Raw genomic sequence first — 20,193 nt, 5'->3', positions numbered from 1 at the left:
TGTAGTCTGACTGTTTTGACAAGAATCAAATTTATGTTTACTTGCTGTGTGGATGTAATTGCCTTGAGACAAAGACAGTTTCATGGGTCAATGTTTGGCTGAAGCAAGGTACAAAATGTATATACAACAAATCTTATCACTGGGTACATGACTATATTAGAAGGATAAACTCGGTTAACTAGAACTGATATATACAACATATAAAAGTCAGATGATGCAACTGACTGTTGTTTACACCATACACACTGAAATTTCAGGTCTATATTCTTAAGCATTTGATATAAATATTAAACAAAAATAATATAGAAAATATATACAAATTACTTATTTCAAATAAATGTAGGAGCCATGAGATATAGGAGGGTGTGCACAACTCTGTCTACATTTACTTTAAAAGACATCCTCTATTACAACATGCTAAAAGTTATTTACTATTGTGTGTCACAGTTTTTGATTCCTCTAAGAAATGTGTTTCAACCGTGTAAGAATACCCTACTCACTTGCCATTTAATGCTGCTACTCCAACAGTGCTTCTGGCAATTGACATACTTGCCACAAATGTCCACTGCTGACTTTGAGGGTCCCACCTCTCAACTGTATTCAAATAACTCCAACCATCATGTCCTCCCACTGCATAAATAGGCCCTTCAAGCACTGTAACTCCTAAAATGGAGGAGAGAGTGAAAGAAGATAAAAGTATGCTTTCTCTATCAATAGTAAAAAAAAAAAAAAAGTTTTCCAAAACACAGCTAACAAATGAACTTGCACATTCAAAGTGAAAATGGAAACACCAATTTGAGATTTGATTAATTAAGGATTAGCAAACAGGAATAAAATTAATGCCATTCCACATGGCTTTATGAAAAATAGGTCTTGTCAAACAAACCTAATTTAATTCCTTGAGAAGATTGTTTGCTTCATAGAATAACCTGTCAATGATGTGATAGTCTTAGATTTCTGTATACTGTTTAACTTAGTATCTCATAACATTCTGATAATGAATTAGCTCTTTAGAATATCAGTAAAGCACATGATAAATAAATTATGGACTGGATACCTGATGGATCTCTAATTATTGTCAACCTAAGGAGGATTCACTGAATGGAATTGCTTCTACCAGGGTTCCACAGGGAAGGGAAAGAAGCCTGATGTTTTCAGCATTTTTGTCAATTATGTAGAAGAAAACATTCAATTTTTCACTAGCTGGAAGCTTGGTGGACAGGCACAGAATCAAAAAACATATTCAAAGGCTCAAATACGTAACTTACAGTGAGAAACTTAAGCCGGTTCATCAATTTACCTTATAAAAAAAAGAAATAACAAGAGAATGGGTACCTTCACAGGAAAATAATGTTGGGTATATAAGGATTCTTTTATCTAGTGAAGAAAAGTAAAACAAAATTTGAAGCATGGAAGTTGAAGTAGGAAAAATTTAAATAAGAAACAATTTTTTAACTATGAGGGTTTTTAATCACCCATTCAAAGGAACTGATGAATTGTCTATCTCACAGTATCTTCAGTTAAGCTTAGAAGGCTCTGGAAGATAAGTTATAGCTAAGTATCATTTGTTACAATACAGTGAGCTTAGTAATTCCATTCTGTGAATCCATGATCCCAAATGAGCATCATTCTGAAAAATCTCAAGCTAAATCCAATCCTATTCCTAAATCAGTGTCTTTTTTTTCCACTCCATTTCACATGATTTGAACTCATCAAAAAAATCAAAAAACAGTAGATCATTACAGTTTCAGAGAAATACAATAAAGAAAATAGTCTTCACTGACTTCTCTCTAGTGAGAACTTTGCTGGGTCTGTACAATGCATGTAGAACCCTGTGAGATGCACAATTCCTTCAGATTTTTTTCCCAATGTCTTTTACTTTGCATTTACCACTTGCTGTTGTGTTGTGAATTCAACTAGCTTTTAAAGTTCATCAGAGTGTTCTCTGAACTTTTCTGACCTTAGTGAATAACTTCTACATACTTTGCTGTCATGATGTTCAATTCCATTTCCACATAAATTAGTCTGACATTGACACGGGGAAATGTTGCAGTTAGAAAACTGCCAAAATAAAAATGTTGCTTTAGTGTGAGACTCATGACATGCTCATCTGCCAAAAGGTGTGAATATAGTTACAGCTACACCAATGAAGAAATCTGGAAGCTTCTTTTGCTTGGAGAACTTTAAGGGATTCAATACAAGATTGCCTGTTTGAGTTTGCCAGTTTGCATTGCTTCTATAATAGGAAAATTTACTGGCAAAAAAATAGGAAAATTATTTTTCCATACAGGACAAAGACAGAAGGGCTTCTGTACAAAAGTAATCCTCCGTGCTGCTGACTATAGCACACACTAACTTGCTATGGGTTTACACATTTAAAGTCTCTTCTTTACAGAATACCAATTGCATTGACATCCTTACATTTGCTCCTTAAGAGCTAGTCCAGTTCTAGCCCGCTATGTTTTAAAATACTGGACAAATACATTCCGCAATATTGAATTTCATTCTGTTTTGGTATAGTTATGGCTGTATACGTGAGGGCAAATCATCACCTTGGACTATGTAAATTCAATATATTAATGTTCAAAGTCCAGTTCTCTAATAAGTAAATAAAAAAACCAAACAAGGTGCTGCATTCCCTTAAAGTAGTAATATGTCTATTTTAAGTATTTTGTCTCCTTTGTTTTTTAAATTTTGCTTCGATATTTGTAGATATCTGAGAAGCATAAATGCAAAGTGGAACCAATTGAGAAACTTGTAGTCACAGCTGGTAGTGAGTTCCTGTAACGGTACACTCATGAAAACTAATGGATGCAGATGTTGTACATGTAAAGAATGTAAATAGTATGGAGGAACTTCAGAAAGAATTACAAAAGAACCATTAAAAATCTGGAAAACCTGCTGGAAATTCCATAACACTTGTAGGGTTTATCAAGATATTTTTTCCAAGAGTTAATCCAATCATACTGTATAAGTACCTGCATAAAGAAAAAATTGTATGATTAATAGTCTAACTGTAAGAAGACTAGTAAGATCTAATGACTGGAATTAGTAACCTGTTAAATTAAGCCTAAGAATAATATTCCATATTTTAACCAATGATGCTAAGGATTTATTGGAATTATGAATTTAGGATTGTGGTAGTTTCTGTGTTCCTTGAAGTTTTCATATCTACACTGATAAGTTTTTAGACAGACATGCTCAAACTCCTTGAGATGGCATGTCCTCAATGCAGAAATGACAGGGAGAAATTCTGTATTGCCCTTCCAGAAAGTCAGTCTACATGATCACAGCAGTAACTTCAGGCCATAAAAATCTATGAGCCTATATAAATTTGCTGAATTTGGGCATGGATATCACAATTTCTTTGGCTTTGGTATGGACTCTGTCTCTCAGTATTTGTTCTAGATGGAATCTGTCTTCTTTTCCCAAGTTAACAACTCTGAAGGCTGGGCTAGACAAACCTGTCAAATTGGTAACTGCAGGAGGTCTATTGATGACAGGTTGAAGTGACAGAAATGTAAGATTTAGTGCATAATTTAATATATCATGACATAGAGAGTGAGATGCTTTGTGGGACAGACATCTTTGTGGGAAAAACAGCTAGGTCTCTATACTGAATCTAATTGCATAATGCTTTTTCTTTCTTGTTGTTTAACAATAAATCCATTGTTTCTCTTCTACTTTTCATTCACGCACTCTCCTTCCCAATCTGGTGGGCTAATAAACTAATAAATCTCTTTATCTTCCCTCCATTCTTCATCTATTGCTTAACACAGATTACATAGCAGAGATATTATGGTGTAGAGGGGACAGAAAGTCACCTACTGAAAACTCACAACTCTATTATGATATATCAAAGACATTTTGGTGATTTGGTCTGTCAAATACCACTGTCAAATATGACCAAACTGGTTGAATACTCATTATTGGTTTCCCAATCATACCTCCTTCCAGAGAGCCAAGGCAAACCAAATAGTTTCCTCAGCAGAATAAACTGTATGCTATTTTGAGAACAGTTTGCTCCAGAAACAATTCTTTATTACAGACGGCTAGGACTATGCCAGATTTGCTCTGTCAGTCTTCCAAAGATGATTCTGGTAGGCTCAGAGTTCTCATTGCCAACATAACTTCAGGTCACTCACCAGAACTTACAGAAGCTATCTTCAATACCACAAAATTAAACACTTTTCTACAACTCTGTGACATTTTCTTCACATTATTTCAAGCTCCCTGGGCTGAAAAAGCCATTAAAAAGTTCATCCCAAGCTGGATGAACTCAATATTAAAACACCAGAATAATATGAAGTTTACTAATACAAAGCACAAGACTAACACAAGATTAATAATAAGATTTCTTTGATGGACTCTGCTTGCAATGGAGAGCCTCACTTACCACCCTGGGAAGAGTGCTCTTCCTTTTTCTTGCTTCCACAGCTCTGTGTTGTTTGAAATCAAAAATATTCAAGGACTGGGATCTGGAACTCAGTTATCACAACTATCAGTGCCCTATCCTTCCTCTCATTTTTCCTCCACTCCATTTTGTATTAATAGGACATATAATGAGAATAGCTTGTGCAGAAGGATCTAAGGTGATCTATCCCAGAGGTTCATGGCTACCCTGAAAGGGTGGATATCACATTTTCACTGTAGTAATTTCTTGACGAGGTCAATCTTTGCAACCTAGATAGCCCACTGTCCACGTAAAGAACTTAATTAATAATATAGGGAAATACAGTGACTCATAGAGGCAGCTCTAATGCTTCCAAAGAAAAAAATTGTACTTAAATCCCAGACATCTTTATGGGAGTCAAATAAATAAACAAATAAATATGCACCTTGCAGTACTGGTGAATCAAGTAAATACTCTTGATTAGACTTTGCAACATTCTGGGAGCAGCCAAAATAATGTTTTCAATAAATTTTCCATTATTTTTTTCTAAGATGCTTTCTTGTGAATAGTTCCTTTTGATCATGCAAACTGTGAATAATCACTCTCAAAATGTTGCCTTCTCAGGTCATTGCTACTGCAGAGCTGTTGCAGAGTTTGCTGAATGTACGCAGATTTTGGTTATTAATGGGACAGGCATACATAGGTACAATTAGAACTTATGAAAGTAGAGTTCAGTGCTCAAGAAAAGTGTTGCTTCCCTAATATACACCTTCATTCCTTTAAAAAACCAATAAATTTCTTTATGAAGCATGTATAAAATACATGGCTTCAACCACAGCAATATTAATTTTATGCAATAACTTGATGATTGTTTTAAAACAAATCAAATCAAATCAAATCAAATTGATAAAGGCTGTTATTTCTGTGCTGCAATGCCAATAAAAAGCTTTCATTCCCTCTTCACTATTAAAATGATATTCAATCTTTGTTAATAACAATACACAATGATGTATATATAGTCTTAGACGTGGAAAAAAATCACTTCATACTGTATGGGGTTTGCATGGCAAGGTTTTAGTAGCAGGGGGGCTGCAGGGGTGGCTTCTGTAAGAAGCTTCCAGAAGCTTCCCCCATGTCCAACAGAGCCAATGGCAGCTGGCTCCAAGACAGACCTGCCACTGGCCAAGGTCGAGCCCATCAGTGATGGTGGTAGTGCCTCTGGAAGAACAGATTTAACAAGGAGCGGGGGGCAACTGCAGAATAGCAGCCGGGGAGAGGACTGAGAATATTTGAGAGAAAAAGCCCTGCAGACCCCCAGGTCATGAAGAAGGAGGGGGACGAGGTGCTCCAGGCACTGGAGCAGAGATTCCCCTGCAGCCTCTGGGGAAGACCATGGTGAGGAAGGCTGTCCCCTGCAGCCCATGGAGGTCCATGGTGGAGCAGATCTCCACCTGCAGCCCATGGAGGACCCCACGCCAGAGCAGGGGGATGCCCGAAAGAGGCTGTGACCCCATGGGAAACCCACACTGGAGCAGGATCCTGGCAGGACCTGTGGCCCTGTGGAGAGAGGACTCCATGCTGGAGCAGGTTTTCTGGACTTGTGACCCCGCGGGGGACCCACACTGGAGCAGTCTGTGCCTGAAGGACTGTCTCCCATGGGAGGGACCCCACACCAGAGCAGGGGAAGAGCGTGAGGAGTCCTGCCCCTGAGGAGGAAGGAGCGGCAGAGACAATGTGTGATGAACTGATTGTAACCCCCATTCCCCGTCCCCCTGCATTGCTTTGGGGGATGAGGTACAGAAAATCAGGAGTGAAGTTGTGCCCAGGAAGAAGGGAGGGGTGGGGGGAAGGTGTTTTGAGATTTGGTTTTATTTCTCATTACCCTACTCTGATTTGATTGGTAACAATTTCCCCAAGTTGAGTCTGTTTTGCCCATGACAGTAATTGGTGAGTAATCTCTCCCTGTCCTTATCTCAACCCACAAGCCCTTTGTTATATTTTCTCTCCCCTGTCCAGCTGTGATAGAGCAGCTTTGGTGGGCACCTGGTGTCCAGCCACAGTCAACGCACCACACTTACATATTTGACACATCTATGACTGTGTGACAGAAAAGGCAGCCAAAGAGAACAAGCCCATAGCAAAAACCCAAGGCAAATATAAGCAGAAAAATTCCCATCAATCAGTAACTTGTTTTTATAGAAATGTTGGGGTTTTTTCTCTTCTTTTTTGAGGTACTCATACTATACAGTTTGTTTTGGTTTGGTTTTACAATTATTAAAAATAGAATGAAAGCATTAATCACACAGATGTTTTAATCACAAAAAAGTGGAGACATGGAAGGCTAGACTTACAAAATATAAGAATTTGTATTTTTTGTAAGTCATGCTATCAAGCATCATTAATTTCTTCAACTACTTTTTACTCAGAGGACTGTATATTGTCTTACAGAACACAACAGTCTCCTTGACTTCCACTCTTTCTGAAAGTGAAGTTGATGATGTTGATTCTGTTTTGCTGATGTTTTCTCCTAAAAGGAAGAATGCCCAGAAAGAGACATTCACTCTCTTGCCTGGCATGATAGTGATAGGAAGTATGAGAAATATTGATTGTAATCCCTTAATATACTCAGCTTTCTGGTTAAGAAGGTAAAACACCTCCAGATTAAGCAGTTGCATTTTGAAAGACTGGACTAACTAGACCAATTTTCCTTTCTCCTATATGCAGCAGCAGCTTGTTTACTATCAACCACTTTCAGCTTACTTTTCAATACAAATATCATACGGGAATACCAAGATGATACCAACTCAGTGTTAAAAAGAAAGAGTGTGCTGAAAATGAAGAGACCATTAAAGGCTGCAGAAAGAAATCTATCTTCTCTCTAAATCTCTCTGCCTGTTCTATTACCACCAACATCCTCTCTACTTCTTTTATTTTACCTCCCTTCTATTATCCTTCTCTCATCCATATCAGCTAAGGGATTTTTCTACACATTTTTTGGGTAATGATACATTACTTGACAAGATCCAAAATTCATTCTGGGAGAATGAAAATGTAGTACTGAAAAAATCAACACCTAGCCTTTGTTTAAATTGATGAATAAGTTTTGATTTAAAATGACAAAATGAGACCAACAAGCCCCTCAAATTTTACAAAGTCAGTTTCGCAGATTTAGTGAGACCTATGTTTTTGGGTTCGTGTTTAATATTTTATAGTAAGTATACCAAAATGCAAATTATAAATAAATACATTTTAAAAACTGCTAAATGAGATCAGCCTTTTTAATCTAAGTATAGAACTGCTTAAATAAAACCATAACAGTGAAATGAAGCAATGGAAAACTGAAAGTCTTGATACTACTGATGACATTCATTTAAGAAAGCAAATGTGTTCATTGCATCATCAGCAACTGACTGTAGATTGAACAGTGTACTTAGAAATATAAGTTATTCAAGAACAGCTGATAAGCATGAATTACAACCACTAAGGATTTATAAAATGAGTTTAGCAATGGCTAAAGTTTTTTAAATACAGTGTTAAAACTGACAAAAAATTATGATTTGGCAATGTTTTGTGCGTTATTGTCATCTGATCTTGCACCAGGCTTAAGAGGAAACTGACTGAAACCTGAGAAACAGTGTTGAATGGGCTGTAATTCTGTTCCCATTGTCGTATTGTAGCTTCACTCCCAGGATCACTTACAGTAGATCTGTCACAGAGTGGCTGAGGTTAGTATGCACCTCTGGAGATTGTCTAACCAACCTCACTACTCAAAGCAGGGTCACCTAGGGCCAGTTGCCCAGACCACATCCAGATGGCTTTTAAATAACTTCTAGGATAGAGACTCCACAGCCTCTCTAGGAAATCTGTGTCAGTGTACACTCCTCACAGGAAAAAAGGAGTGTTTTACATTTAGATGATACCTCCTGTAGATCAGTCTGTATTTCACTCGGTATCACTGAGGACACCATGGATCCATTTTCTTTACTTCCTCCCATCAGGTATTTATACACATTGATAAGATCACCCTGAGCCTTCTCTCCTCCAGGCTAAGCAGTCCCAGCTGTCTCAGATTCTCCTCGTGTATGAGATGCTCCAGTCCCTTAATCATCTTTGTGGCCCTTCGCTGGACTCACTCCAGCAAGTCAATGTCTCTTTTGTAGTGGAGAGCCCAGAATTGGATGCAGTACTCCAGGTGTGTCTCACCAGGGCTGAGCAGAAGGGAAAGATTGTCTCCCTCATCCTGCTGGCAACACTCTTCCTAATGCAACACAGAATACTGTTGGCCTTGTTTGCTGCAAGCACGCATTACTGGCTCCTGTCCAACTTGTTGTCCACCAGGACCCCCAGGACCTTTTCTGTAGACTTCCCACCTATCAGCCCCCAGCCTGTACTGGTGCATGGGCTTATTGCTTTCCAATTCCAGGACACGACAGTTGCCTTTGTTGAACCTCATAAGATTTCTATCAGCTCATTTTCCAGCCTGTTGAGGTCTCTGTGATGGCAGCATAACCATCAACCACTCCTCACTGTTTATGTCGTCTGCTAACTTGCTGAGAGTGCACTTTGTTCCATCATCTAGGTCATTAATGAAGATGATGAAAACACTGACCCCTGGGAAACACCACTAGAGGATTCCAGCTGGACTTTGTGCTGCTGATTACAGCTCTGACCCTGGCAGTTCAGCTAGTCAGGTTGGTCAGGAATTATTTTTCTTTCATAAAATCATGTTTGCTACTCCCAGTCAAGTTCTTATCCTTAACATGAATTGAAAATCTTCCAGTATTATTTGCTCCATCACCTTCTCAGGCCTCATGGTGAGGCTGACTGGCCTGTATCATTCCAGACCCTTCTTGCCCTTTTTGAAGATACATGTGGCATTTGCTTTCTTCCAGTCCTCAGGAACCTCTCCTGATCCCCATGACCTTTCAAAGATAATTGACAGTGGCTTCACAATGACATCAGCCAGCTCCCTCAGCATTCATGGGTGCATATTGTCATGTTTCATGGACTTTGACATGTCCAGCTTGCTTATATGTTACTTAACTTGATCCTGCCCCACCTGAGGGTAAGTCTTCCTTGTTCCAGACTTCCCCCATCTGGTTTCAGGTACCTGGAACTCCTGAAGCAAGTCTTTTTTTTTTTTTTGACAGAGGTAAAGAAGGCATTGAGTACCCCAACCTTTTTTGTGGTCTTTCTCATCAGGTCCCTTGCCCCAGTCAGCGAGCCCACATTTTCCTTAGTCTTCCTTTTGCTATTTAAAGACCTGAGGTAGCCCTCCTTATTGCCCTTCAAGTCACTCATCAGATTCAACTCAAAATGAGCTTTGGCTTTCCTAACCTTATCCCTACAAGCTCAGACAGCACCTCTGCATTTCTCCTGGGTCACTTGTCCATTTTCCACCTCTTGCATGCTTCCTTTTTTAGTTTGAGTTTAATCAGGAGCATTCAATCCATCCATGCAGACCTCAAGATGGAACTTTTTTGAGCTTAAAGGAGGTGATCCTTGAAAAATCTATCACGTCTCCTGGGCCCCTCTTTTCTGCAGGGCCATATCCCCTGGAGCCACCATTGCAGAGCCCACATATACTGCCCTCACTAGAGTTTCTGGACACCTTTGTGGAAGCTGCTGCACAAACTGTTCCATCTGTTGGCTGCCTCTATTACCTGTGCTCAAACCCACCTATCTATGAAACCCCACAGTCTGATTCTTGCATTATGTTTTCTAGGAAGCCCAGTTGGAAGAGTTCTAAGCAATGCAGAAGTATTTATTTTCACCATTATGCAGTGCTTGCACCACATAATTCAAAACATTATAACGAATAGTAATGATAAGGTAATAACCACTCCCCCCCCAAGCAAATAAACAAATACGTCCTTTACATTACAGCAGACCATGTCATATATGAAGAATTCCAGGGCAGATTGTGCCATATATGAGGAATTCAATATTCAAGCATTACTGGTTCTTATGTTTTGCTCTCAGAGCTTAGATGCCAGAACTTCTATGTGATTTTTATATCACACTTATGGATTAAAGGCTAGTCCCAAAGGTGTTGCTTTTAGCCTCCCCATCACAAAGAACAGAGTGCAGTACATCTTACCTGGGTATCAAAACCTGTACTAAAGTTACTGAGCAGTCCATGATAACTGCAAATAGCAATCCCATAATAGAAATCTTAAGGGATACATTCCACCAAGATCACAAAGCAAAATATTTTCCAGTAAAATTGATGAAACAAGACTATTCTCTGTTCTGAATGTTCCAGGTCATTTGTTTTAATAGAAAAAAATTAAATTCATTTTAAGCAGTCTGTGTTGAAATGTCAGAGTTCCAATCCTATTAGCACACTGTAGAATTCCTCCTCCTTAAAGAGCAAAGGTACTGAACTCTATAAACATTTTATTTTTTTCTAAATGGTGCAGCCAATTTCTGCATGGTCTCTTGAGATTAGAGTTTTCATCTTTTTGTAGTCAAGATACTGAACAGTGTGTTAGAAGATCAGAGTTCATCTTGACTTCATGAAACAGGTTTTCATGTTCGCTATGTGTCCTACGCTAAAGTGACATCAGAGTACACAATTTTGTTGTTTTCTGTGTTCTATGCCCACTAGATAATAAACATCCATCTAGATTTACACTCAGAATGTAGATAAAGTTTTTATTAAACTATATTATATAGAATGGGCTTTTCCTGTTCCTAAATGAGAAAATAACAATTTCCAGCAGACACCAGAAGTCTTACTGTCGTTAAGCAAAATGCAGTCGAGAATAATATTGTTAGCTCTTTCAGGACTGTTTGAGAAGAGAAAGGACACAAGGCCCTCACAGCTTTTCTTCCTGCACCTCATCTTCAACAATTTGACAAAACCAGTTTAAGGCAGAAAGAAAGAAGAAATCCTCTTGCACTTAATGTTCCACATGATACTAGTGCTTTTCTGTTGTTTGCTGAGAAAAGCAATCATACATCCAGAAGGGAGGCTTTTATTGTAAGAGAATTACATTAAAAATAATCAAGGAAATTGGTGGAATCAGATCTTACATTTTTTTAATTTGTAGAAAATAATTCTGGCATTGAGGGACTAATTTATCCTATCCATCTTTTGATGAATTACCTTTATTTTCATGACACTCTGAACAGTTTGGCTTTGCCAGTTCTCATACGATTACTGGACAGCTGAGACTAGATGCCCAACTATGAGGATTTCTTTTAGGAAAAGAAAGAACTTTTTTTCTTAAGAAAAGATATGTTTTTAGTAATATATTGAATAGTTAGGTACAGTAAGTACACTACAAAGAAATCTTAATGTTTCCCTGAAAATGATGAAAAGCTTAATAACTCAATTTTTGTTATTTATTCAGTCATACAGAAGTCAGTACCCATTAAACTTTATTTCCTGTAATAAAGATGCTTTCTGGGGAATATGCATAGCCTTGATTAAAAGCTGTCCTAGCTAAATTGTGTCTTAACATATTGCTGTTCATCAGTGTAATCTGAAACTGGCAGATTCCTGAACTAAAACAATTTTTGAAAACACTAAAATAAATTTTGCCATCAAATTGTACATACAGACCAAAGGGAAAAAAAAAAAAAAGTACAAGAAAGAAGGATAGTAAGTTGCAGCACCATGTTACTATATACTGGGAAGAACAATTTTTTCTACCTGGAAAATAATTTTCCTGAGCATTTAGACTTAGGGGTTTATGATAGCAAACTGTTATTTTTTAGCTAAATGAGATCTAAAAACGAATATTGTCCAGTGTGCAATGGCAGGCATTTTCCTTTTGATTGCCTTCACAAAGCTATGTAACAAAAAGCCTATTATGTCTAATTAGGTGCTGAGATCTGTACAGTTTCAATTACTTATACTTGGAGATTGGAATGGGATTTTTGAATTGCTTTTCTGTGATGTTACAAAATAATGGAACATTGCCTATCATATTTCTAACTCTGCCTTTCCTTATCTGCATGATAGGCCTGTTTTCACACAGTGAAATTTTAGTGTCAGTTTTTATAAAATTACAGAAAATATAGTTTCATACTGATACTTTTGGATACGAAATGGCAAAAAAAAATGGTGTTAGCTTTACTGTAGTCTCTGCATTTTGATATTTGTAGAGACACAGAATTTTAACTGGGAAGGATAAACTTTTATCCAACAATTAATTTTTTAAATAAGGAAATTACCTTTTAAGAAGAGGGCAGATATATGCTGTATTATGACAATGAAGGTGAGGACACAAATAAAACAGTGACTGTTATCCAAGTATTAAACTTGCTTAAGTAACACCCAGACTTTACTCCACCATTTTAAGCTCTGCATTTATTTAGTTTCCAGGTAGATGTAAATTTCTAACAATCTCCTTTCTCATCCACATCCACAGAAGCATACTTAGACAATCCTGTATTAATCGTAACTAACATTGCTGCTTTTCCTTGCTCTGTTCTTGCCCTCTTTAAGTCTTACACCACTTTTCTTCCATACTACTGGTGTCAACATAAAGAAAAGTAATGATAGTAAAGTCCAATTTTTTTTAAAATTATGCATCAAATAGTTAAACTTGGTGTTTAATTTTCACAAGTATAATCTTAACTGGGTGTGAAATACAAGTAGCGTTCTTTGGATGCTGCATATAGGATCACCATAGGCCAAGCTGGGAATTTAGTATGTGATAAACTGGAGAATTAGACCTGACCTACCTTCTTTAGTGAATATTCAGTGAAACATTGTTAAAAATACCTCTTCCTATGTTTATTCACAGGCAGGTATCAAGGCTGATTAAAAGAATTATAAAAATACCCCTGCCCTCCTGGGCCAGAAGATATTACACTGACATGTTAATGTAATGCAAATTTATAAAAGTAAAGATCTGCCTGCCGCCTCTTTATTTACATTCAGTTTTGTAGATGAGACACCAGATTCTCAACTCTGCCACACTATTATCCTGAGAACATGACTCAGAAATTATTGTAAGTGTTGCCATTATGATTTGTAGCTCTTCAGTGAATTGGGTCATGATCTACTACTTACTAAGAGTGTAAAGTACAATGACAAGGTACTTAATAATCCAGAAAAAAAAAATCCGTGTAATGTTCCCTATGATTAGGAGAAAAATCCAAAGCAAAAATCTAATATACATGCAAATCAGTATTGCAGAGAAAACACTTTAAAAGGCTCAGGTCTTCTGTCAACAAACAGTGAAAGCTAGAATGACATATTTCTCCTGAGATTTCAACATTAAAAAATAACAATAATTTAACTACATAGAAGTACATGGTACTAGTCAATATTGCATAAAAGATTCTCAAGCTAATCTCTAAACAGCTGCTTCTGAAAGAGTAAACAATACAGCTATGTCAGAGCATTGCTGTGCTCTGGTAAGCTAGTCTGTTGAAGAACTGTTCCACTTTACCTAATGTTTTGATGGTTATAGGTTTGGGGTTTTTTTTGTTTGGGTGGGGTTTTGTTTTGTTGTTGTTTTTTTTTTTTCTGTGCACAGAAATCACCACATAGAGAGGGAGAACTCACATCTTCAGCATAGCACTGTCTTGTGAGATGCTGATATACCCAGAAAGATTTATTATTGCAGAAAAGCAAGATATTTCCAACAAGATCTTAAAGAATGTTTCTGGGACATGAGACTTTCTCCTTGAGCTGTTTTGTTTCCCATTCCAGTCATGCTGTTAAATTAATGCTAGTGAATAATCTTTTGTAAAAGAATGTAAATGAAGAAGGGACAGATTAAAGGTGGAAACTGCTTCTTGCTTTGTTACACAAATAACAAAGCAGTGGACATTTTTCTTTGTACTCATGAAGCACATATACGACATACAAATGTGTTCTTCATCACTGAAAGTATTGTTTATGGCTGCCAATATGTCAAGGTCTGAAAGAATCTCTGATTTCCTGCATGAGCAGAATATACTGCAGATTTGACCTGTATAGAATGCATCAAACTCACAGCTCTGTTGATTTAAGCTTGATTTGAGCAGACATCATGGTCACTTGCTCAGAGTATCTAAATATCCAACAATTAAGCTGCATACATCTGGAAATATGGAATGTCATTGCCCAATGCAGTAGCATTTGGTTGGCATTATACATGTGTGGTAGTATGAAGGGCTGTATTATTTCCAGTTGTCAGTATGCTCTAACAAACTAGTATCTGGAAAAGTTTCCTTTATCCAGTGTTCTAGCTTTTGGCACTGCAGCAAACATTCTGCAAAAAATATGATTATATCTTTCAATAATTCTTTTCTTTAGAAATAGTTGGTATGCTTACAGCACTTTTGGGAAAATTAATTAATCATAAATAATTAGTTTTATCATACCAATAGTGTATAAGCTACTATAAGATCAGTCTGTTGGTTTCAATGCTATTTCCATTCTCCTCATGCCTTTCATCTCCGGCCTCCTGTGCAAAAGGACATTGCAAGTTCGTATCTGCCCTGATGTCCAAAATGGAATCTCAGATTCTCATGCATCTGTCTACTCACCCCTGGAATTTTTTATCTCCACATAGTGGTTTCTTTTACATACACACAACACAACATACATAAAATTTGGAGTTATTTTGCTGTAAAACTTTAAACAAGCAAACAACTCCAAAACAAACCACAAAACTAACCCCTACTTGTTTTTGTTTGTCTCTGAATGGAAGATGTGAATTTGCCATTTTTGCCTCCCTCTGTAGCCCAGTAGTAGTGGTACACAAAAAGAAGATGCTATCCTGCAAGCTAGTGGAGAAAGAAGAGAAAAGTTCCCCTTTATTCTTTACATTTTTATAGCTTATTTTACAGTTACCATTGATGTAACTGTTAAGGCTGTATCAAGCTTTTATTTATATTCCTGATTTACTTTAATGGTTTCTACTATGCCTTGAATGCTTTTTTTGATAGATTGTAACTGCATAGACAAACATGGATTTATTGGGGCTTAAGCACTATCTAAAATAACATCACTGCTTAACTGTCACGGCAAATGTTTTTAAAATAGATGAAAATTAAACTCTCACTCACTTGAATATTATCCTTCAATCTAGGTCTAAAGAGTGGTATCATTCATCATTAGATTTTCAGTGTTGAACAAGCAATAATCTATGTTTGATAATGTTTTTTGAAAAAGGCAAAACTCAGACAGCCTGTACACTAACTGGTTTGGCTACATTGCTGTATATCTGATCTACTCTGCTCATGAATCCTCTAGCCTGTGTTTTCCTGGTGAAAGTCTTTAAAAAAATGTGTTAGTAACACTCATTCTTTAAAGGCTTTGTTGTTTATTTGGCATAAAATGTAGGTGATCACTCTCCATATTCACTTCATAAACTGCATCTTTAATCTGTATAATTTTTATTGTAATGACCTGTTCATTATAAATTTGTGGTATCAACCTATGTGATAACTTTGGTTTCTCCTTCACTTGTTTCAACATGATCAAGTATTGTTTTGCTATTATGGATCTATCAAGGTCTCTAGTATCTGAAACTTCTGACATTTGCACTGACGGCATATTTTAAAAACCTCATTAAATTTTAGAAATTTATTGTTTAAAAATATGACTTTTTTCTTTATTTCATCAAGTGAAAGCAAAAGAATTAAAAATATTTGCTTCATGAAAATATTTTATTTGCAGAACTTGTAGTATATAGAATAAATTTACTTTAATAATTGATTTATTTTCTCTTTTTTCCCCCAATTTATTACTTTATGAAAGAATAATTCTATCAGGAAGTACTCAACTGATAAGCTGTGCCATTGATGCTACCTATGGTGTTACCTCTAGCTTTAAGATATTACATACTCCATTACTTTTTTAGTTTTATTTAAATAGAAGTTTTCCTACAAATTTACTATATTTTTTGGTTTAGTTTTGTATCTTAAACAGTTTTCCAAGAATATATATATTTTGACATCTCTCAAATCATACATACACACATGCATAAATATCAAAATACACGACCTTTGGACTTCTTTTTAAGAGTTCTAGTGCAACTCCGTTGTGGAATCTAAGTTATCTTTGCTTTACCAGAGTTACAACTGGCTTTTTTGTTACTATTTTCCATAGAGAATTTTAGGTTCATTCACTTGTGAAGTTAACAAGTCCAAAATATAATCTACATAGTCTACTGACACTGAAAAATATTTTTATTCATGCTTAATTATAATTTTTCAATTTTTCTTATACTTGGCTAGCATGGAAAACAACATTAAAAATCTTCCTATGCAGGAGACAACCCAGATTTTTTTTATTTTTTTTTTTTTAAAGAACACTTCTTTTATTCATAGACCAACACTGAAGCTTTTATTCTAGTCATATTTGACAGAAAACAATTGTATCTATCTGAAGCTGAATTTTAATATGTTGATATTAAGAAAAATGTTATGCAGAGAGTCCAAATCCTCACTGCAGGACCAATGTAATGACTGAACCTACCAGTGAAGTCTTACTTAAACAGCACCTTGGTTCAGGATTAAAAGCAATGATTTCTCTGTAAGATTTTTGGCTATACACTGTTATGTACAAATTAACACTTAAGGCTGAATAAAGAGCCACATAAGGCTAGGAATAGGCTGATTCTATATGTTCTTACATAACTGCAACTGCCAAATTCTACCTTTATTTAGAAAAAACTTCTCAGTCTTGTTTCTTAGAAGTGGATTACTTATTGGAAAGCAACACCTGGTAATTCTTTTGCAAGTATTTTATTTTCTTTTTTACTTTTCTTACCATTTTGTTTCTTCTACCTAAACAATTGAAACTACATAGGACTATACTGGACTGGCTAAGAATATTCTGTCTCATTTGGCTAAAAAGGAGTTATGAGTGTTTTCTTCTGTGTTTCAAAGAAAAATTAAAACATTCAGTCAAGATTCTGCAACTACACTTGATGCATTTGCTCCGTTCATCCACATTGCTACAGGCAAAAAGCTTTTGTATTATTTCAAAAACGGTCTTCTATGTAAAGTAAAATTACTAAGAGAAATGAAATATTCAATAAACATTCAAACCTCCCTATTATCAGTTTCAGGAATGTAATGGTTTAAGTATTCAGCTGCATTTGGAATTCAGCTATCAGTTAAACACTTGGACATTGCATACATTGTAACTGCTGACAACGCAAGGAAAAGACCCCCAGCTTTCCTACAGGCTCACAGAATTGGATATAAATGAATGCTTCTAATGCAGGTAAACTGGTTTAATTTACTTTATGATGAAGTCGAGGGTAGTTTAGAACTTACAAGCTGAAAAATGCTACCAGTTCTATATTACGGACAAAAACACTGACAGTGCTATGAATCACAATGTCCACAGAAAAAAGATGCAGTAAGTTTAGACTAACCAGATATGTGTGTGTGTGTATATATATATACACACATATGCACAGGTACATCATGATATATATGACATATATGGACATATATACATGTATATACACACATGTATCATGTATGTATATAAATTGCTATGCATATATATGTATTTATGTACCATTATTATTTATGGATCAAAAAGAGGGTAATCATGTCTTTGATTTTGGCAAAAATAAATAGAAAGTCCTATCTTATTTTTGATTTGTTAGCTCAGATTTTACATATTCCCTTTGTTATGTAACATACCAGCTTTTTGACTGACACTTCAGTTTCTCCACAATCTTTTCCTCCCTTAACATTTCTCATTACTACTTAACAATTACAGAGCTATCCCTGTTTTTTTCTCAGCTAATCTTTTTTTCTCCTTCCCTCTGCCTTGTGTGTTGGATTCTAGAGCAGTACGCACTGAAGTTGAAAATCAAGCTGGGTCTAAGAAGCAGGGTGGGTCATTCTCATTCAGTGAAATATAGAAATAGACCTTTGTGCAAACATATAATGCCATTTGATGTTTTTGTTATCAACATCAAAAATATTCAGGGATATTTTATCCTACAACTGCCTAACTTCCGGTATTTTCTTTCCACTTCTGATTCTTGAGCTTAGTCTTTTAGATATTCATTATTGCACATATGAGTTCCATGAGAATCACATTAGAGGCAGGTATTCACTCTGTCTAACTTTAAGCATACCCCTCAGGTCCTTAATAATACTTTTACATTACATATTTAGCTGGTCCAGAATGATGGGTTGAAGCCATAACCCATTCTGTAAACTGAGACTCGGAAACTCTTTAGGTCCTCAAGTTGAGGCAAGGGAGATTTAAGTTAGATATTAGGAAAAATTTTTTTACTGAGAGGGTTGTCAAACATTGGAATGGGCTGCCCAGGGAAGTGGTTGAGTTACCATCCCTGGAGATATTAAAAAAATGAGTGGACGGGGTACTTCAGGACATGGTTTAGTGGGCATTGTTGATGGTTGGTCTCAATGATCTTGAAGGTCTTTTCAAACCTAATGATTCTATGATTCTATGACCATTCACTCTGGGTAGAGTGAATTCTATCTACCCTAGGCCTATATGCTATATAAATAAATTTAAGGGTTTCCCATCAGCAATGAATATTTTTATAGCATTTGCACTCAGAAAATTCCAACTGGCAAAATTCTCTCTTCCAAGAGGAGAGGAGGAAGAATATGTAACCTGCCTGCACTCTAGGCTGCACAGGAGTTTGTTAGGTAATACCATGCCCTGTTATCCTTCTTCCCACGCTGATCATCTTGCAAATGCATGTTTGACTATGGATAGTGAGATTAGTATATTTGCAAAGCCAAAACCCAAAGCTCAACTCTAGGTTTAACAAACGTGTAAATCTATCTTAAAATAGGAGCTTAGACACTCTTTACATAGCTCATGTAAATGGTAAGACAGTTTGGGACACCTACCTGAAAAGGCTGCCCTTCTCCCTTAATTATACTGGAAGGCTAATTTTCTCACTATGGCACTTGAATTGTTTGTTTTGGAAAGACAAACTGAGTATCAATCTTTTGTTCCATATTGTGGGGTTTTTTTTAAACCATGGTGCCACTGGATTTGATATCTAAAGTTTAAATTAGTCTATCACTGATTCCCTGTTTCCTCTCTCTCCTCCTCCTCTATGTAGCCTATCAAGTCTTTTTGTGAAGCAATTCTGCACCGACTTTCCCTGTTCCTTTGCTGAATTTATAATCCACAATCTGTTTTACATTTTTTCCCTCTTGGTTCTTTCAGTTATTTCTGCCCTCCCTATATGGGTTTTGATTTTGTCTTTCTGTTTCTCAGGTTTCACCTTCCACATATTCCATTTGTGCTTTTCATTGCCTTTCTGCCTTCTTATTACACTTTCATATTCCATACTGGTTTATGGCCTACTTGACAGGGATATTAGAATCACTGCTAGTTGAAGTAATAGTTTTGGATCCCACATTCTACCCTTTCTTTTTTGTACTTTAGCATCACTTATTCCAAACACTACCACTACCATAGCTTCCACTCATCTTCAATTGACAGTGCTGAAACTGCCTAACATATGACTTCTTACACTATGTACTTTCACTACAAGACCAGTCAGTTTTCGTTTTCTCATTTCTACATATATCAAATTCTACACACATAGTTCTATTGAAGATTATATGAAGGCAGAATAAACTGTATTGCCTGGCTGTGACTTCAGTTACAATGAGGTAGATCTGATTTTTTTTTTTTGTTGATGTCAACAAAAAGACATCAGTCTAAAGGGTGGGTGCTTATTTCTGATCTTGTATACAAAATCCATTTCAAGCAGCTCTAGTGTTATCACTACATGGATATAACATAACATATATTTTAGAAAACAAATGAAAAAAAGATTTCTTATTGCAGATTAATTTCTCATTACAAAGGGCATTTACTAAAATAA

At 36.3% G+C, this 20,193-nt stretch overlaps 1 protein-coding gene across 2 annotated transcripts in view; it reads right to left on the bottom strand.

Moving 5' to 3' along the window:
- Positions 1-20,193, bottom strand: part of KLHL1 (kelch like family member 1) — a 234,295-nt gene that overhangs the window by 21,492 nt on the left and 192,610 nt on the right. For both annotated transcript variants that reach the window (XM_075046094.1, XM_075046095.1), the window contains one exon: positions 501-663. In XM_075046094.1, the coding sequence (XP_074902195.1) occupies positions 501-663 (163 nt within the window). The remainder of the gene's footprint in view (positions 1-500; positions 664-20,193) is intronic.

This window comes from Buteo buteo, chromosome 14 (genome assembly GCF_964188355.1).
Source record: "Buteo buteo chromosome 14, bButBut1.hap1.1, whole genome shotgun sequence".
In the NCBI taxonomy this organism is placed as follows: Eukaryota; Metazoa; Chordata; class Aves; order Accipitriformes; family Accipitridae; genus Buteo; species Buteo buteo.
This window is presented reverse-complemented; position numbering and strand designations above follow the sequence as displayed.